We start from the raw sequence: 16960 nt of genomic DNA, 5'->3' as shown, positions 1-16960 counted from the left end.
AAAAAAAAAAAAAAGAAGACATCTCACACCACAATTCGGACCCAAAACGTTTAGATAATGAACCAACGCTGTAACCAACTGACCTAACACGACACACATGAAATTGTGTCAGTTTTTCAACTATTTAAAGTAAATCAGGTCATGAGGTCATCTGGCGCATGCGTAGAACCGGTCGTCCTCATGAGAAGACCGTTTTTGTTGACCCCCCCCCCCGTCCGTCGAAAATTGTCGATTTCAGGGTGAAAAAATAAGCGTTTTTGGCCAATTTTTCGATGTTTTTCAAGCAAAGGATGGGGCTTCAATATGATATCGAGTTTGTGAATTTTCGTCGTGTCTGTTGAATTTTTTAGCAGACACACAAACATACACACGTACATACATACACACATTTTCGCTTTTATATACAGAGAAGATTATAGATAAACTGTTTATTCAGTTTGGAAAACAAGTAATAGAGAGCACTACCGGAGAGCAAAAAAAAAAAAATAGCCGCAATGTCTCTTTACATTTGAAGTCTTCATAGTCACTTCAAAATAAGAAATAAAACAAAATCCTACCCAATAAATGTTACCGTGGCATTTATGAGGTGGGTTTCTATGACCATTTTGTTTTATTTCTTATTCTGAAGCTTGTCGAGATTTAAGACATTGTGGCGATTTTTTTCTTGTTTTTCAGTAGCACTCAATATTACTTGTTTTGGAAACTGAATAAACATTTTACATTAAATAAAAACACTAAAAACTTATCCAGTTAGGTAGAAAAATAACTTATCTTACTTTTGATAACATTTATTTGTTATATTTGACAACTTTTTCGATTTTTTTTTCTTGTTTACATAGTAGTCACCACTTATCAAGGCCCGCAGGCCACTCAAGGAAAGAGTAGTCAATGGGACAATATCGTAGTAATCGTTAGTGGAAATTTAGTAAATTGGCTTACTTAAGGGGACAGCTCATCAAGAACTTGTTAACGTTGGACTTGAAGACTACCAGGAACACTAGAGGATGACCTCCAATCCGTAGTGGAATGGGGACAAAAATGGTTGGTCACATTCAATGCTGCTAAGACTAAGCTTGTTCCTTCAATAACTACAAGAAACCTTCTCTACCACCAATAGCAATGGCCAAGAACACATTACCTGAAAGTACTTCTTTTAAACTCCTCGGCCTAACGTTTACAGGGAATATGAACTGGAATAGATACATTGAGAGCATTGCCAAGGCTGATGCAAGAAAGGTTGGCTCCCTCTACCGTGCTAGAAAACTACTTACGCCTGACAGTATCCTATACCTCTATAAGGCAACCATTCGTCCATGTATGGAGTACTGTTGTCACATCTGGGCTGGTGCATCTGCTGCTTGTCTCTCGCTCCTGGACAGGGCTCAAAAGAGAGTCGCCAACCTGATAGGTCCTGAACTGTCATCTAGGCTTCAGCCTCTGTCCCATCGATGAGATGTTGCATCCCTCTGCCTGTTCTACAAATACTTTAATGGTGAATGCTCTGACGAACTGCAAACACTTGTACCTCCCCGACGTAACTACCCCCGACAAACCACCAAGTCTCATCCCTTTACAGTAGAGATCCCTAGGTGCAAGAAAGCCTTTTACTCCAATAGTTTCTTTCCCAGAACTGCGGGTCTTTGGAACTCCCTTCCGGGATTCTGCTTTCCCAACTGCAATGATATGCAGAAGTTCAAGTGTAATGTTAACAAACATCTTTCTACTCATCTCCCTTCATAATGACCCCGCTAATTAAGTCCCTGATAGTAGCCCCCTGCTTCAAAGTGGCACTCTGCCTTGTTTGGGGTGAAAATGTAATAAAAAAAAAAATTTAAAAAAAAAAAAAAATATTGTAGGCAGCTGGAAAGCAGGGAAACAGAAGAGAGTTCCACATGCGTGCAGTTCTAAGAAAGAAACCTTGTTCATGGAATCTACGTTTAGGTTTAGGCACAGATAGGGTGGGGTAAATTATTGATAGTGGTTTTAGACAAGTGTTTCTCGTGGAAGTTTGGCGAGGGGTACCATAGATTGGAGCTCAGACGAGCACTTGCCATGAAAATAACGATAACGCACAAATAGGCTCGCAATGTCTCTTCTGTGGGAAAAAGAGGTTGCAGGGACGAGAAAAAAGAATCATCTGCTAGGCTACAAAGTCTCTTTTAAACTGTCAAGGCAGGATAAGTCCTTTCTAACAGCTCCTACCCAGATGTGGCAACAGTACTCCATCCTTGGATGTACTTGGCTCTTATACAGGTAGAGAATTGCACCAGCAAGGAGATATTTATTGAAGCAGTAACATGATCCCACCATTTTTCCAGCGACCTTGGCCACAGATTTGATGTATGTGTTCCATTTCAGATCAGGAGTAAAGGTCAAACCCAGAAGCTTGTCAAAACATAGAGCCTCCCCAAGACCAGAGCCATTCATTTCAATTGATGCCAGATGAGGATTAGAGCATTGATTATAGAAGCTTGGTTTTAGATGAATTAAAAGTAACCAGCAGCCTCTTTCTTTATTGTACCACATGCTCCAAGATCAAAGGAGAGAGAATCAGAGAACTTTCTCATTTACGGCCTTTGAAGTGTTGCCATAGATGGTAGTGTCATCAGCATAAATGTCTACGAATGATCTTAGGATGTGATTTGGGAGATCATAGATGTAGATCAGGAAGAGAGTTGGGCCCAGGATGGACCTCTGATGGACTCCAGCATTAATACTGTGAGCTTCTGATTTCTGCCATCAACCACTACTCTTATGAACCTACCAGAGAGAAATGATTTAATAATTTCTAAGACATTTCCAGCTATACCATAGCTGGATATATTGTGGAGTAGACCTTTAGGCCTTTGATATGTCAAGAGCAATTGCCTTAGAAAGGAAGCCTCATCAAGAGATCCGCTAATTCTATGAGATATCACTATTAACACATCTGCAGTAGATCTAGCACAACGGAAACTATATTGCATGTCACTAAGGAGGTTATGATGTACAGGAGACTTATTGGTCTGTACTGAGAGGGAGATGAATGATCACATGAATTCTCCAATATGGGGTATACTGATGAGGTTTTCGAAGGTGTTCAGAAGCAATTCTTCTTAAGATAATGCTTGTAAGTATGGGAGATAGTTCTGGTTTAATCATTATTAGCATTATAATTGGAATGCCATCAGAGCCAGTTGCTTTACTAGAAACAAGTTTTTCGATTAGCTTGGCAACATCATGCAAAGATATTTGTATATCACATAGCATGTTTTCAGATAAAGGAGGAAATACAGGGGATTGGCGGCCTTGATCGCATAAAGTAGAATTAGCTGCAAAGTTCTTAGCAAAGAGTTTGGCTTTGTCCGATGCTGACGAGATTACCTCAGGTCCATTGATGATGGTTGGGATAGAGCACACCTGTTTGTTATTTCTCAAAACTAGTGGGAACCAAGCCACTACTCAGCTACTTTGAACTTAACAGACTGAGCATACACTTCCATTGCATTCTTTATTACTTTTTTACAGTGGTTGCTGGTGGTCCTGTAAACGGACGTAGTCTCAGTACATCTATTACGTTAGAAGCAATGGAAAAAGTGATTTCTATGTGCAATAGCAACAGCACGTTCTTGAGAGAACCATGGCTGGCTGTTAGGTTTCTGTTGGAATTATTTGAAGGGTACGAAGCGGCCTATATCTACAAGTAACCATTCCGTCAGATCTGATACTATATGTTTTTCAAACATGAAATGCAGAGGTAGGTCAGATATAAACGTACGGAAGCTATCCCAGTGAGAAACGAAAAAAAAATTTTTTTGTAGCCCATAAGATAAAGTTGTAACAATTACCCACTAATATGGCATCGAGAAACCCCACCAGAAGCTACTGCATGGTTCAGAATCCATTCACTAAATGGCAATACAGCAGCCCCAGTATTTTGCACCTGCTGATAGGATAGCCTCCTTAGTGGTTAATCCAAGGTTTGGATCGCTGACTATTAGGCGGATAACGTCAGCGCGGTTAAAACGTTTATCTCCAGCACCCTTATTAGTGACATGGCTACAAGGATAAACATAGAAACAGAAAAATTTCCGACATCTCAGGCGACTGCTCACACAACTTAGAATTGCCGACTTAGAGGACAGCTTTTTCTTCAGAAAAATCACTCATCCTAAATGAAGACTGAGGGACAAATTAGAAGAAGCGAGAGTCACGGGAGCTGCCGATAACGCATCCACAATGCATTGTCTACTCTCCCTTAAAAAAATAGAAACAAGTATTCTTCTTAAATCCGTTCAATTGACATGTTTAGGGGGAAAGTATGGCGATAGGTTTCCATCACACTAATTGAGATAATGAAAGAACTCAAAGTTTTCGTATGTAGTTCTTGCAGCAACTTTGCCGGTTTACTCCTGTCATTCTATACTTGATTTAAATGGAAACTGTCTACTCCTTTTGCTAACATATTTGACACTAAGCGGCACTTTATTAGTATGACTATTTGAAAAGTCCAAAGAATAGCATTGAAAGTTTGTTTGTTTTTTGTTTACAAAAGAACTCGTGGACAGACATTCGTTCAGACTGAGGCAATTTTTATTTTTGTCCCAACCTAATATCCCTTTTTAAGGGAGCTGGATTTTGTTCACAAAAAAAGTTTATGGACCGTGCTAAAATAACGTTTTTTTAGAAAGCCATTCTTAACATGGAGGAGAGGAGGGCGTTTTGTTAATGATTCTGTACTTTCACCCAACAATTATTAAAGAAAAGATACCATAGAAACTGAACATAACATCGAAAATATTTTAAAATTAGCACGATAACTTCTTTGGGTAAACACCAAAAAATAAATAAAAATGACCTTGTGTCAAATTTTGCCCTCGTGGAGGATCATGGGCATTTTTTTTTTTTTTTTTTTTTTTTTTTTTTTACAATCGACAACAGAACGAAAAACAAAAAAGACTAAATCAAATACATAAATAAATGGGCGCTTCCGTTTCTACACTATTGGAACCGAATTTCAGAAATCGTAAAACTGAATTTCACATGAAAACAACGGTATCTACGTATTCTTCGTATTTTTAAGATGATTTTATGAAAAAATTACGAAAATCGATAAGGTAGAAAATTATTAAAGAAAAAAATTGAATTTGATGAAAACGATCGTAAGACAGAGGAGAGTTCAAAAGGGAGGTAATTTTCCGTTTCGATTTAAACAAGATGGCGGCAGTTTTTCACCGGGTTTTTATTTTATTTTTTTAATAATTCAGTAATATTCAGGTAATTCCGACTGCATAATTTAGAAGCTACCATTGTAACTTATTAGAATTGACAAAAAAAAAAAAAAAAACTCAGTTGAAACCATTTTTTTTTTTTTTTATGAAAACTCCATTTATCGACTACAAAATATCGTTCCAATAGTGTAAGCGCCAATAAATGTTACCATAGTCAAAAGTTATGGTATTTTTTACGACCTGCCCCAGCGTAGTACAAACACCCCCAACCACCCCATGTTAAGAACGGCTTTCGGAATAAACACCCTCCAAACTTCTCCGTGTTAATAACGGCTTTCGAGGTTGGAGGGGGTATTTCGAAAGTGGTTCTTAACATAGGGAGGTTGCGGTCTGGGGCACGTCGTAAAAATTGACCAGTTATTTTTGAATTAGTGTTCTCTACATTTTCCACCCGAGCAACGCCAGGTAAATAATAATAATAGATAATAATAAAGCACCCCCCTCCTCCACACACACACACACACACACACACACAAAACTACGAACTATTAGTAGAGTAGTCTTTTAGAGAGAAAAGATAGAGGGAGGAAGGGGAGGGAAGAATCCACAGGGGAAAATCAGGACAGACAGTGGGATTCTGAACTAACTACTTAGACGGAATATGATAAGTGTATTTGTCTTCCCGGGGAGAATAACTATTAACTGCTAAATTAATTGCAAAGACTAGAAGAAATAATGGTGCTTATGCACTTTTGTTACCGCGCTATTTTAAAAGTTTTTTTATGGTTAAATTCGAGTTTCACGATATCTTTTTTATTATTATTATTAAATTGTTACGTGGAAGCACAGAATAGTTACAAAACACCCTCCCCATGTTAAGCATGGCTTTCCAAATAACATTCCAGCACGGTAACAAAAGTGCATAAGTACCGAAATAATGTGCATTATATATGGCACTTCTGCATTATGCGGGCGAACGTCATTGTTAGGGGGCGATAACTCCAATTTCTTGGTCAAATAAGAAACAAGAATTTTTCCGAACAGGAAAATATTTGAAAACCGGAAACATTTTTGGTATAAAAATGTATCAATATATCATTGTAAAACATTTATTTAAACGTCTCCGTAAGAAAATATAATTTTAATTAAACAGTTTTTTGTAATGAAAACAACATTTGATTTTTATAAAATAAAGTTTTTTGTTTTTTTCGTATAAATAAATAATTTTAATGAAAAATTTTTTGAAGTAAAGCAACTTTGAAGGGCCAACAACAAATTAATAATTTAAATAAAACATTTTTCCGAATTAAAGCAACATTGGATTTCCCCCCCCCCCCGAAACATTTTTCAAATGAAAGTTTAGACCCCGAAAAAAAAGAAAAAAAAAACTACTTTTCCAAACCGAAACTTTTTCCCCAAAAAGCGCCACCTGGTGACAGTTTAGTGAAAAAAAAAAAAAAAAAAAATGGCGTTCGCCCGCATAATGCAGAAGTGCTATTTGTGTGTGTGAAAGTGTGTCTGGAAAAAGTAAAAAACTTGTAGGTTTTTTTTTATTTTTTTTTTTTTCTTATTTAGAATTAGAGTTGAGAAAAATACAGACGTACCCATCACGGAACATGGATGCCATATTCCAAAAAAAAACAAAACAAAAAAAACACGTAAATTAATCAAGTACTTAAGAGTAAATTGTATCTATTACAAGGCTTAATTTGATCTCAATAGTTCAAATCGAGGATCTTCCTTTCATTTATAAAATATGGCGAATTAAAAATAAATATTTTGTTGCTCAATTTACGTAATTTTTGGAATATGACATTGTTATTCTGGGTACACTTTTACCACGTGCCCAAGCGTATTATAAACACTCCAACCTCCCCATGTTAAGAACAGCTTTCGGAATAAACACCCTCAACCTCGAAAGCCGTTCTTAACATGAGAGGTTGGGGTGTGTTTATTCCGAAAGCCGTTCTTAACATAGGGTGGTTATACTACACTGGGCAAGTCATAAAAAATACCTTGTTTTGCGTATATATAGCATAATTTATTTTTCTAAATTAATTAGACTTCTAAACAAGAACCATATATACGAGTATACAGAAAAACTTATGGTAATGTTTGTTTTTTTTAACTGCCACGGTTTTTCGAATCCTCATAGCAACAGTACTTCAAACTTAACATTCAGTTCTCCTCCACCCGGATCTACCCTGCAAATGAACCCCGCATGGAACATCCCATACCTATCTCGACTCGAATCCGACACATGTAGTTCAATGATAGATTGGCTCCGAGGGAAGCCGCACAAACCCCAAATTATGATACGAGGTTCGTTAAGCAATCCACACATACACACACACACACACACATCAAATAAAATATATAATTTGATTAAATGTCGCTCCCCATTTGGCTGGCGGGCATCAAATTTAAGAGAACCCCCCCCCCCCCCAAAAAAAAAAAAAAAACTTGCATTTAGGTAAAAATGCGCTTTCGTATAAAATAATAGAATTCGTTCAGAAGTATGGCAAACAAAAATAAATAAATAACACACATCGGCTCTAACTTTTGTCCTGCGCTATTACCAAACCTATTACCTCGTAAAAAGTATAAACTTATCCCATACAACAACCACAAAAGGGTATTTACTCTAGGTAACGATAGACTTGTAATAATAATTAGTCTACACACACACACACACACACACACACATACATATATATTTATTTATACTTACCTAAAAGAAGAATTTTTACTATATTTTCGTCCTGTTTGGCCCACATATGTAAATCCTTGTCTATGGCCGAGCTCCGGGCCCGGGCCTTAAGTTCTTCTTGGTCTAGACTTATACAGGACCCCATAATAGCGTATTCCCCCTTTTTTGGTTTTCACCTGGGGGAAAATACATGAGCGCCGAGGAGGAGTCGAGGCAATGCTGGCATTGCCCTCTAAAAATCACAACTGAAGAGGTAGAAAGCTAGAAACATGAAATAAAACGTTTCTTTAGCAGGAGTAATGCGTTTTTCTTTCTTTTTCTTTTCTCTTTTTTTTTCTTTTTAAAACAACGCGCACTGGTTGGTCGGCGAGGGTTGGGTATTCGGGTAAGTGAGGAAATGAGGATGATGAAGAAGAAGAAGAAGAAAGAAAGAGAAGAAGGGGTGGGATGCGTTGTACAGCAAACACCATAAGACGCCTGCACGTCACTACGAAAAAAAAAAAAAAAAAAGGTCTCGCACTCACGGGCACCTTTAGTTCTTACTCAATACGTATTAGCTGCCTCGGGAGCCTTAAAAAAAAAAACTAGTCCCTATGTAGCCGCCTCCCCACGAGAACTAATTCGGTTTCGTTCGACATTGCCCGCTGTAGAAAAGTAATAAACCATTTCCGATCACCGAAAGTAATACCAGTGAAGATGGCCGAACAGATACTACGTTGTGATCCTAGACCAAGGGCAGGATTTATGAGTATCCCTCTTATGAGCAATGACACGGGGTTGTTTTATAGGGTGAAGCAGGCTTATAAATACCGAGGCCATAGGCTAGGAGGCTCCCTCGAGAAGCACGCTGGAAGTGTGAAAAAAAAAAACCAAAAAAAAAAAACCGTAAACGAACTTGTCAGCATTCCCCGGTGAAAGCACCTCAGACGACTGGCGATTAAACAACTCCATCCAGAAGAAGGCGGGAGTAATGTCTGGGAAGGTGCCTCTGTTAATACCTTAATATCAAATCGAACTAGACCTCATTCCGAAAAGAAAGGAGGGTACTTATGCAACATACGGGTGGTGCTATTTTTTTTTCTTTTTTCTTTTTGTTTTTTTTTTAGATAAGATTTTCAAGTTACATTCAACTTTTACGGTATCAGTTGTTTATTAAATCGTTAGGTGAAAGTACAGCATAGTTTTAAAATGCACCCCCGCTCCTCCATGTTAAGAATGGCTTTATTCTGCATAAGTACCGAAGAGAGACTGAAGCTTCAGGGGCCAAATCCTTAAATGCTAGAATGACGCAAGACCGAAGCTAGACCGATATGAACAACGATTAACAAGGGAACAGATACCACGCTGTGATCCTTGAAGACCATTTACAAATGTGATTAAAATGTAGTCTAACTATTAAAACAAAAGTTTACTTTTTTTTTTTCTTTTGGTCTATGTACCATAGTGGTAAGAATGTTTGTTATGGGCTGGGAGACCCGGATTAAATCCTTGATCAAGTCATGCCAAAGACTTTAAAAAAAAATGGTACTTGATGTCCATTTGCTTTAACACTCAGAAATATAAGGGGAGGATCAAGGGTAAGTGGAGTGATCCGAAAGGTGAAGTGCCCCCCCTCCCATCTCGGTGTAACAGTTAAGAGAAAGGGAGCCTTCAAGTCATCCTCGACTATAGTCGGCCAAGCTTTTTTAGCTTGTCTATGTGAGGTACCGTTGCAAACGTTATTCATTGTTTCTTGAGACTGAATGAAAGCTTTTTTTTCTTTTTATTGTTTTTAAATAAAACTAATATATATGTTCTTGTTTATGACAGAGATGCAAGAGAAAAGTCATATTTACATTTGGTTTTAGTAACACAAATGGACCATAACTTTTTAAACTTTATTTCCAGACAAAAATTCCCAACTATTCGCCACTTTAAAGGTTTCCAAGCCATATATATTATTTAATTGGAATTCGTTATTGAGATGAGTATTATTTATTAATTTTATTTATTGTGGACTATTATCCTCATCTTTTTTTTATTTATTATTTTTTTTTTTTAGTTGCTGTTTCACGACGTTTCGGCCAACTATTCCTCTGGCTTTCGTCAAGTGATAACCGCAACGGGATAGGAACTCCGAATCTCCTAATTGCATCCTCAGCAATTACTGCCTTCCATAGTTGTTGTTGCGGTCTCACCACGTTTCGGCCAAGTAAGTCTCTGGCCGGTTTTGGGTAGGATTGAAACCGCTATCTTCAGACAATGCTCACCTGGAACCATAGAGATTCAATGTCTCTATCCATTGCTGGAGTTTCTATCCCTTTGCGGTTACTACTTGCCGAAGGTCAGAGGAATAATTGGCCAAAACATTGTGAAAGCACAACTTTAAAAAAAAAAAAAAAGATGAGGATGATAGTCCGCAATAAAAAAAATTAGTTTCAAAATCACTTTCAATTTTGCACAAGAATGAAACAAATAGATATCGACCATTTTAGTCTATTATTATTATTATCATTGTCTGTCTGTCCGTCTTACGTTTTCTTGGAAACTACAAGTCCGATCTAGCAGGAATTTTGTATGGATCTTTGTTAAGTGCAGTGAACTAAGTATTATGGTATCCGTTCGATACACAGTTAGGGATCAATATGAATTAATAAGGATTAGTCACCACAATACATTTATGCTAAAAGGAAAATAGTGACCCAATCAAACTCCTTGGCCTAACGTTCACAGGAAACATGAGTTGGAAGAATTACATTGAAGGCATTGCCAGGGCCACTGCAAGAAAGATGGGCTCTCTCTACCGTGCTAGACAACTACTAACACCTGAAAGTATACTGTACCTCTATAAGGCCACCATTCGCCCATGTATGGAGTATTGCTGTCACATTTGGGCTGGTGCATCTGCTACTAGTCTCTCGCTCCTTGACAAGGTTCAAAAGGGAATCGCAAACCTGATAGGTCCTGAACTGGCATCTAAGCTTCAGCCTCTGTCCCATCGATGAAATGTTGCATCACTCTGCCTTTTCTACAAGTATTTTAGTGGTGAATGCTCTGACGAACTGCAATCACTTGTGCCCCCACGATGTGAGCACCCTCGACAAACCCGACAGGCTGCTAAATCTCACCCCCACACTGTAGAGATCCCTAGATGTAAAAGATCTTTTTACTCCAATAGTTTCTTCCCTAGAACCGCTAGACTCTGGAATTCCATTCCAAGTCCCTGCTTCCCCAACAGTACTGACGTGCAGAAGTTCAAGTGTAACGTGAACCAACATCTTGCTGCCCAAATCCCTACATAGTACCACAGTAGTTGTTGCCCCTGATAGTAGCCCCCTACACCAAAGTGGCAATTTGCCTTGTTGGGGATGAAAATGTAATTAAAAAAAAATAAAAAAATAAAAAAAAAATCTGGCTGAAATTTTGTATGGACCTATGTTACAAGGTGCAGTTAACTAAGTATTATGGTATTTGTTCGGTGCACAGTTATGGGTTAATAGGAACTAATAAGGATTAGTATTTAATGAAAAAATGAGCACAAACTTAACCATATTCAACCAATTTGACATAAAGCACTCATTCTTAATCAACGGGCTATAACTTTTGCTCGTTTGTAAAAGGGCTAAAAAGTTTAGTTAATACAATAGAATAAAAACTTTGATGTTATCGTAGAACCGTCAATTAAATTAACATTCTCATCTCCACAAAAGATGAGAGTCTACTTTCTGGGGCCATTACGTGTGGAGCCCGGGAAAAATTTGTTAGAGAGAAAAGCAGAAATATTTTAGAATTTAGGTTTTTTGGCCATGGAAGATAAATAAACGTTTTTCTTTCTTTTCTTTTTTTTTTTACAGAAGGGTGGGGGTGGGGGGTACGATCTTGCCACTCGGACTTAGAGTTAGCAGTAAAAAAAAAATTGCTTGACTGTGTTAGAAAGCTAGAATTACCCGGAGATGGAAGATCATTTTACGGTAAATGTATTTATGAAAATGATCCCACACTCTAAATTTTAATTAGGTTATTTTTTTTTTTGTTCTTATCTCCAAGTTTTTCAGAGCTTTATATGTAATTACCTAAAAAAGTAAAAATCACATTTTTTTTTAAAAAATGGAGTTGGGTTAGTGATATACAAATTTGCTAAAGCATTTTGGTTAATACTAATTTGAGAAGAATCTGCCTCTCTCGGCAATATTTCAGAACACCTTATTACATTTAAAAAAAAGCATTAAATTAATTTTCTCTTTTTTGCGTTTTTTATTTTTTTCTAATCTAGCATATCTTCTAACATATAAAGTTATCTTGTGGGATTTTGCAAAGTCAGACCCAAATAGCATTCAAGCTAACAAATCAAACGTTGCTTCTTACAAGCCAATTTTCATTTGTTATTGCTGTGCTGTGTTATTGGCAATATAATAACGTACTTGGTTCCAATTTATTTTTTAAATTATATAGTCTGACCCAGACAATTGCTGACATGAAATATTTTTTAAATAATCACCTAAAACTAAAAATCAGCGAGGGGATATAACTTATTTTAAATTGAATATAATAATAAAATATAATATATAATATAATAATTAAATATAATAGGAGTTGTCTACCTTAAACTTTAAAAATGTGCAAACAAAAAAAAATAAACAAATAAATAAAATAAAATGACTTCAACGCATCCCGGACAACGCCAGATAGACACAACAAAGAGGTTAATATAACAAAAATAGTTGCTTGTGCATTACTGTTTTTGTTACTTTCTTTGTCTTCATTTACGAAGAACTCCATTAAAGGGGAGACAAATCAAGAAGATCTGATTAGAATAATGTCAAAGGTTCACGTAACCTTTAGTTAAAAACAAAACAAATAATCTATATATAATTATGATAGCGGTTGTGTTCTTTTGTGTGTCACGCTTACATCCGGGTCGTTTAATTGTTATGTTCTTCTATTTCTTGTCATAAATAATTTTACTAAGAATTCTTCATAAGTTTTGTTTTCGGTTTCGATTATAGCTGAAGGAACTCAAGTTATATATATATATATATATATATATATATATATATATATTCATAAATTTTTATTTTGGTTTCGATTCAAGTTGATGCTCTCAAATCATATGGATATATTTTTTTATTTTTGAAATCGCAAATTTATAACATATAAAAATCGATAGAACATTAACTCTATAATAATATATACGAAATCTGCAAGAATTAAAATATCATATTTAAGCATACTTTACGACCGGGTTTTACTGGGCGTTCGTACTAGCTTAGATAAATACTTTTGCAATTTTAACAAAAAAAGCGACAATAATATCAGAGCATCTCCATTTACACTGAACATCTACAGAATGCCAACATCAATATATTATATATGGATGAGTCCCCTGTGGAATTTCCACAGGTCCTGCTAGTCTAAAGTAACACAATAACACAAAATAAAATATTAATTTTCTGAAAATTTATTGAATTAAAATGAAATTAAGAAAAATTTGTTTTCTCAAGAAAATAAACACACACACACATTCCAATAATGAGTGTTAAAAACTACAAAGTGCCTTCAATAAGTTCCCAGACTTTTTTGTATGGGCACTTTTATTGATAGTACACACATGAAACACTAGTCCCCTTCAAAGTAGGTCCTGGATATGACCTTAAACTATATCCAGTGGTGAGGCCCCAGCTTGCAGGCTTGGGGAAGTGTGGAGCCACCCTTTAATTGCCATTGCTTTCAGGTCCACTCTGACCCGGAGTGGTAGTACCTGTTAGGGTCCCAACTATGGGTTAAATAGAAACCGGCTTGAAAACAACAAATATATTCTATTAAAAAAATTTTCTTCCGAATCTTTGGATTCGGCATTAAATAACCCGAAACGGTTTGATATGCCGAAAAACAAAAACAACCAACCTTCAAAGTAATCTCCTCCAGCTGCAATGCACTTGTTATACCATTCCAACAACTCCTGTCAATAATCCTCGTCAATGTCACTTTCATCTCCTCGATTGTCTCATAACGACAGCCTCTAAGGTTTTCCTTGAGCTTAGGGAATAACCAAAAGTCACCGGGAGCAAGGTCTGGACTACAGGAATTGAATTTATCAGGTCGACCATCTCATTGTTGTCATGACAACGTTTTCCTTTCTGATCTTCTCTGAGAACCGTTGGGACAGATTTCGCACAAATCTTCCGCATCTTCAGTTCCTCCTGAATAATTGTGTGTACAGTTCCCACACTGACATCAAACTGTGCACTTATTGTCTCTATAGACACACGACGGTCCTTATCCATGAAATTCTTTATTTGGCCAATCATCTGTCATTCTGACTTCCTTACTCTTCCCACACCTCTCATCATCCCTCACAGACACCCTGCCTTCCTTGAATCTGTTATGCCACTCAAAAACTGATGCTCGATTCATGCAAGATGGTCCAAAAGCAGTCTGAAGCATTCCATACATTTCTGTGGCATTTTTTCCAAGTTTAAAACAGAATTTTATTTCATATCGTTCTTCTAACGTGTCCTCACGTCTAGACTGCATTTTTTAAATTCACCAGCTGCGACAATCAGGCTTTAGTAGGGTGTATTCCGATCCCTGCTGTAGCTGTTCATTTGAACCTGAAATCATAAAAATTGGTCAGTCATCTACTAAGATGTATAGCAATAACATAGTGAATTTTCAAGAGTCTACGACAATTTTAAATGCTTGTACAAAAAAGTCTGGAAACTTATTGAGGGCATCCTGTATTTATAAATTTTAAATGATACATTTGTATATAATGACAACTTCAATCATTTCAGAATTTTCTTAATTTTATTTTAATTCAATAAACGTTCAGATAATTAATGTTTCATTTTGTGTTATTGTAGTGCGTCAGTGCGATCGTTTTGTTTTTAACTAAAAGTTATGCGAAACTTTAATATTTTCGGACCGGGTCCTCTTGAGTTGTCTCCCCCTTAAACGAGTTTTTAAAAAGTGAAAACAAAAAAAGTTTTGAAAAATAACATTAATGCACAAGTGCCCCAAAATGTTTACCAGACGTCTATTGCCCACACTAGGCGAAGACTATCTAATTTGATTGTTTCTTATTAATACTTCTTTTGACCTGCTTCCACAAATACTGCAAGATCACTTCTGCACTAAGTGATGCATTATGGTCATCGCAAATTTTTTTGAGGGGGGGGTAATAATTACCGTACGGCACAATCACGTTGACACACCGGTTCTCGCCAGATCATCAAAGTTAAGCAACGTTGAGCCTGACCAGTATCGGATGGGTGACCATTTGGGAAGGCTGAGCGCTGTAATACTGTAATACAGCGCCGCTGTATGTACCTTCTGGGAAGGTTGGGCGTGGGGCCAGCACCCTCACCCCGAAAAAAAATAAATAAATAAACTCAGTTGCTACAAAAGCGTCTACAAAATTGTAGATAGCCTATGCCCCTCCAGGGGCTGAAGGGCTATGGATGGCTGGATGGAATAATCACGGGAAAAAATAAGTCGATCAAGTTCACAATTGTATTTGTTTGGAAAAGGGGTGTTTATTTAGTATTATATTTATTTTTTTTAAAAATGCAGAAAAAAATTGGTGCTTCTTCGTTATTAGAACGAAATTCGAAAATTGAAATATTAAATTTCAAATAAAATCAATAGTATCTAATTAATTGTCATGTCGCAATGATGAACATATCCCGAAATCATGAAAAACGGTAAGGTAGAAAATTAATTATTAATGAAAACAGTTTTCGAAGACAATTGAAAATTGAGCTTTGCTAAATTGACCTAAGATTTTCAGTTTTCAGAAAATAATTACCTCCCTTGTTACGATTTTAACTCTCCTCTTCATGTTTTCAGCAAAAGAATTTTCATAATGATTGATTAGAAAAATAATTACAAAAAAATAAAATAAAATTTATCGAAGAATGCAGTTTTATCGGTTTCTTTTAATGCGGCTAATTCCGTATGTCAAACTGACTTATCTCCCTTGTTTTCAGTTAACTTCCGCGAAAATGGTGAATTATGATAACAGTGATTTTTTTTTTTTTTTGTAAAAAAAAAAAACAAGAACAAAAAAAACACTTAATCAATGTCAATCATGTTTTCCTAATTTGGGATTTTTTTATACTAATTTCGACACGAAACGTCATTATGTAATAGTATGTGTTTTTTTTTTTAATTTATTTTTATTTTTTTACTTAAAATGCATTATTATCTAATTATATTGCAAAAGTATACTTCAAGAGAACACATACTACACTTTGCTCCTAGTCAGAGGGTCAAGGAAGTTCGTGTTGTTAACTTGCTAGTGAATTTTGGCAGCCATGGGGGGGGGGTGATCCATAAACGCGCTGCCAAAAAAATAAATAAATAAAAAATAACATTTCTCTCCGACATTGTTTTTCACTAAAAAATAAAAGTTTTCTCTCTCTCTCTCTCTCTCTCTCTCTCTCTCTCTCTCTCTCTCTCTCTCTCTCTCTCTCTTTGTCCCATCCAACAAGTTGCTACAAAACATTCCGCTTTATATTAATTTATTATGTTCCCCCCTCCCTTTGCATCGCACTCAACATTCTCTAGGTTAAAAGAGAGGAGGACGAGTAAGGGAGGGGGAGGGGTCTAGTAGACCTACGCTAAGAAGTCGCATTAAGGCTTGGCTTTCAGGCAACCCCGCTTTTTTTTTTCTTTTTCTTTTTTTTTTTTTTTTGTCAAACACTCCAGGCATTCTCCACAAGGGGCCATAAGAATGAGGAGGGAGGGGAGGTAACTATCACTCCCTGGATATTTCAAATACTCGAAAAAAAAAAAGTAATAATACAATTTATTTAAAAAAAAATATCTAGAAATAATCTCAATTGTACTATAATGACTGTTACAATATTTTGCGCGTTTTTGTCCTAAAATAAAATTCTAATTTTGATTTTAACTCCACTCCCATCGCAGCCATTTTCTGAATATTTGACAATTGTTTGATTATTCTCTTTTCATTTAGAATTCAACCTAATTAAAAATAAACAATTAAAAAAGAAAACTACAGGAAAACTTTCTGTTGTGCGTGCGTACTCGTCACAAC

At 36.3% G+C, this 16960-nt stretch overlaps 1 protein-coding gene across 1 annotated transcript in view; it reads right to left on the bottom strand.

The window, feature by feature from the left end:
- The window catches only part of LOC145266584 (guanine nucleotide-binding protein G(o) subunit alpha-like), a 101238-nt gene extending 93004 nt beyond the window's left edge, over window positions 1-8234 (bottom strand). Inside the window, exon 1 of the mRNA XM_080122428.1 lies at window positions 7942-8234. Coding sequence (XP_079978554.1) covers window positions 7942-8065 — 124 coding nt within the window. The 5' untranslated portion in view covers window positions 8066-8234. The remainder of the gene's footprint in view (window positions 1-7941) is intronic.
- Window positions 8235-16960: the final 8726 nt, after the last annotated feature.

This window comes from Euprymna scolopes, chromosome 41 (genome assembly GCF_053919585.1).
Source record: "Euprymna scolopes isolate OS-2025 chromosome 41, ASM5391958v1, whole genome shotgun sequence".
Classification (NCBI taxonomy): Eukaryota; Metazoa; Mollusca; class Cephalopoda; order Sepiida; family Sepiolidae; genus Euprymna; species Euprymna scolopes.
The sequence above is the reverse complement of the archived record's forward strand: the minus strand, read 5'-3'. Positions and strand labels throughout refer to the sequence as shown.